The sequence below is a fragment of the Manacus vitellinus genome, unplaced genomic scaffold (assembly GCF_001715985.3).
Source record: "Manacus vitellinus isolate BGI_N305 unplaced genomic scaffold, ASM171598v3 scaffold_38_pilon, whole genome shotgun sequence".
Classification (NCBI taxonomy): domain Eukaryota; kingdom Metazoa; phylum Chordata; class Aves; order Passeriformes; family Pipridae; genus Manacus; species Manacus vitellinus.
In genome coordinates this window covers 2,878,499-2,881,921 of record NW_021940526.1, presented here as the reverse complement: position 1 = coordinate 2,881,921, position 3,423 = coordinate 2,878,499, and the positions used below count along the sequence as shown (strand labels likewise).

The following is a 3,423-nucleotide window of genomic DNA, read 5'->3' as shown; positions in this document are numbered from 1 at the left end:
CTACGACACCTCCGAGCGCACCTACTTCAAGGACGCCGTGAGCCGTAAGCGCCCGGGGGACGGGGCTTAAGGCGGATCCCGGGGGTCTGGCGGGCATCCCGCGGGCTACTCGCCTAGGCGCAGCTTAACGGGGAAGACCTATACCCGCCCGACAGAGCCGGGACTAACTGCCGGGTTTAAACGGCGAACTATTTTTTTGTGTCCCCCCTCCCCTTTTTTATTGTGTTTAATGACCGCGGTTGCCGTGGGAGGAGAGCCCAGCTCTGCCCGTGTGCTGCGCTGCCCCAGGCTCTCCGGCGGGACCCAGGGCCCGAGGGCGTGGGCAGGGGGCCACCTGGGCTTAAAAAGCTTGTCTCCTCTCCTCTGGGAGATGGTTTTTAAGGTTAATTATTTCCTCACTTCTGATGGTGGTTGAATAGGTGGGAAGGCAGCGCTTTCCCAGGATAACTATGAGATTGACATCAGTATCATACTCCTACACACCTCTGCACCCAGCAGCCTCCTCTTTTCTCGCTGGGTTTCCGTTCTTTTGGCTTTCATTTTGTTTTTATTTCATTTCTGCTCAGAAATTAGTTGTCTTGTATCAAAAACTGAAGTACTGTCATCTGCAAATCGTTCTTCCTCAGGATTTTCAAACTCCAGTGAGAATAGCGGGCTAAGAGTTTGTGCTGTAAGATACAGTAGATATGGGGCTGTTTTCCCACTGGTGTTTCTACTGTTTGAGTCCCCAGAACACGGTGGTGGCCATGCCTCATCAGCTTCTGCCAGTGTGAAACACTGATTGCTTTTCTGTGCTGCTGGAGGGGAACAAAGGGCTGCAGAAGAGCGGGAGGTGGAAGGCATCCCTCATTCCACCTTGCTGAGCTGCATTCGGCCTTCGTTTGTGAAACGAGCTTGACGGGAAAATATTGTATTGTAACTTATGCTTGGGTGAAATGATCACGTTGTAGTTTCAGGAAAGGCATTATGGCCTGTTTTGCTTTGTAGCGTGGTCCCCAAATTGCATTGCTCCTTCCCACCTGAATTCCGAGCTCAAGTGCCGCTTGAATAGGAACTGCCGCTTCCCAAATGTGGGGAGTATGAGCACAGTCCCAGGCTAAAACTTGCACGTGTGTCAATAGAAACCATTCCTCCAGCTCCACGGGCCCCAGGTCCTGCGGCAGGAGCGCAGGCGGCGGTGCTGTGGGAGCAGCAGAGCGCGCGGGCGCCGCATTGCGCACCGGCTGCGCTCCCGCGTGCTCGGTCCATTGCCTTTGTCACTTGAGTCACCTCGGGCCCCCGGAGATGGGACCTGACCTCTGTTTGTGTCCCTTGGCCAGCCGGGAAGCACACAGCCAGCTCGCACCGGCTCTCGGCCCTGGTCACCCCCGCTGGGAAGTCCTACGAGTGCCAGGCCCAGCAGACCATCTCCCTCATCTCCAGTGACCACCAGAAGTCGGTGCAGCTCCTGCTGTCGGAAGTGCGGCTCCAGCCCTTCGACATCCCCGCGGATTTTGTCTTCAGTGAAGGTAAGGTGAAGGCAAGTCCTGCGTCCCCAAGATGCTGATGCCACCGTGGCCTTTGGGGATGTTGCGATGTACTGAAGGAATTTGCGTCTCACCTTTATCAGAGCACCATCCTCTCACTCCAGCTCCCTTACCGGTGCTCCCTGCAGTCCCTTCAACCCATTCCCTGCCTCTGGGGCCCTCCAAAAACCTTTACAAATTCAACCTAACTGCTAAATCATGGCCTGTCATTGTATGTACGTTGGCTTCTGTGAGGACTTGTAGAGCCAGGTTGCCAGCAAACCGGTCCCTGGGGAGTCCTGCAAGGCTTAGGTGTCTCCCCTGCAGCACAGAAGCTGCTTCAGCACAGCTCCAGGGGTTTTTTAGGGCTGCTGCACACTGAGGGAAAACCTGGGGCTGTGGTGGCAGGAGATACTTGGGATGCATATTGCTGGCTTCAGTTTGATTTATGGTCATTGTGAGGGTGAAGGAAGCATAGCGGGGACTTCAGTGAGGTGCCTCATGTGCCAAACACAAGGGATGTCATTGCTCTTCTTGGGTTTCTCTAATGGTAATGGTGGATAAAAGACAATGTAAGTTAAGGCGTGCTGTTTATATCAAAGGGTTGTACTGGAGCCAGCAGCAATACTGCCATGGGGCAGAATTCCTGCAGTTTTGCCTGCCTTTATCCTGAGGAACCCATGGTGCTCCTGCTCCCTGACTCCCCCTTGGCTTTTCCATCAGGTTGAATGAGGGAATGCAAACATGCTTACCTGAATTAGGTGAGACTAGTCCCCATTTTATAGCACTACCTTATCAAATTAGTTAAGTCCCTCAGCGTAACAAGATGCAAATAAAATATGTAATAGCCAAATCTTTTAATAACGAGCTAGAAAATGGTGGTGTTATTTTCAAGCCCAGCATTAATAACGTGGGGCTTCATTATTTTGCATGTGGGAAATACATTAGCACACAATAAAAACCCAGCAGTGACTGCAGAGCTGAGCACTTGCACTCATGACTCGCCTCCTCTCACCGAAGGAGTAAATCCGTGCTGTTACGTGTGCTGGCTCTGGCAGAGCTCTGCGTGGCTGGATTACTCATGGTAGGGCCAGTGTAGTATGGAGTAGGTTTTACATGTGGGCAGGTGCTGGAGGCTGAGAAAAGCATATTTAAAATATGCAGGTTTGGACTCTGTTTGAGCTGCTGTGTCTCTGTGATACCAAACTAGAGAAGTCTGAGAGCTCCCAGCTAAAACAACAGAACTCAGGGCTCATTGCCGAAGGAATCTACCTGCCATTTTCATGATATGCTCTTTCCTGTCAGGCAGTAAATTTGTTGCTCTTTTTTTTCCTTTGTTGTAGTTTTTTTTTTTTCTTTTTCTCCAGGACGCAAAGAGACCCTGGTTGGTTTAGCAGTCTTTAAACCTGTGTGGGCAATTCCTCCTCCAGAGGAAAGCACAGCTTCTCTCTTTGTCAGGCTTCGTTTTTTTTGTTGTTGCTGCTCTCCTTATTCAATTACCTTTCTTTTTGTCGAATTCCACTGGAAGTTAAATAGCAGACAGCACCTGGAGAGGGTGGTCAGAAGTGCCTGAGAGGTCATTTATCAGTGAAGCTTCACACAGTCCCCACCAGCCGCGCCGACGAGCTTGTCCGCGGCACACGCGTGGCAAAACACGATCCTTTGTGGGGTCTGAGAACCACTGCCAATCTTAAATTACAGTAATTAGCCTTCTCCTTTTTGGTTCATTAATTTCCCATTAGGTAAAATTCCTATTAATTATGAACAAGCTACAGAACACTTTAAAATATTTTAGAATAGGGAAAGAGACCCGCTAGAGCAGAAGAATCACCGAGACGCAGGAGGGTCAGGGCCCTTTCACCACAAAGGAGTGGGGGAAAGGTTTTTTTTTCAGTAGTCCTGACACTGTTCTGCCAGG

The 3,423-nt window shown here is 50.8% G+C and overlaps 1 protein-coding gene across 1 annotated transcript in view; it reads left to right on the top strand.

Annotated features, from left to right (window-relative positions):
- Position 1: 1 nt before the first annotated feature.
- The window catches only part of LAMP5 (lysosomal associated membrane protein family member 5), a gene marked incomplete at its 5' end in the record, with an annotated part of 8,168 nt that continues 4,746 nt past the window's right edge, over positions 2–3,423 (top strand). Inside the window, 2 exons of the mRNA XM_029961633.1 lie at positions 2–44; positions 1,320–1,508. Coding sequence (XP_029817493.1) covers positions 2–44; positions 1,320–1,508 — 232 coding nt within the window. The remainder of the gene's footprint in view (positions 45–1,319; positions 1,509–3,423) is intronic.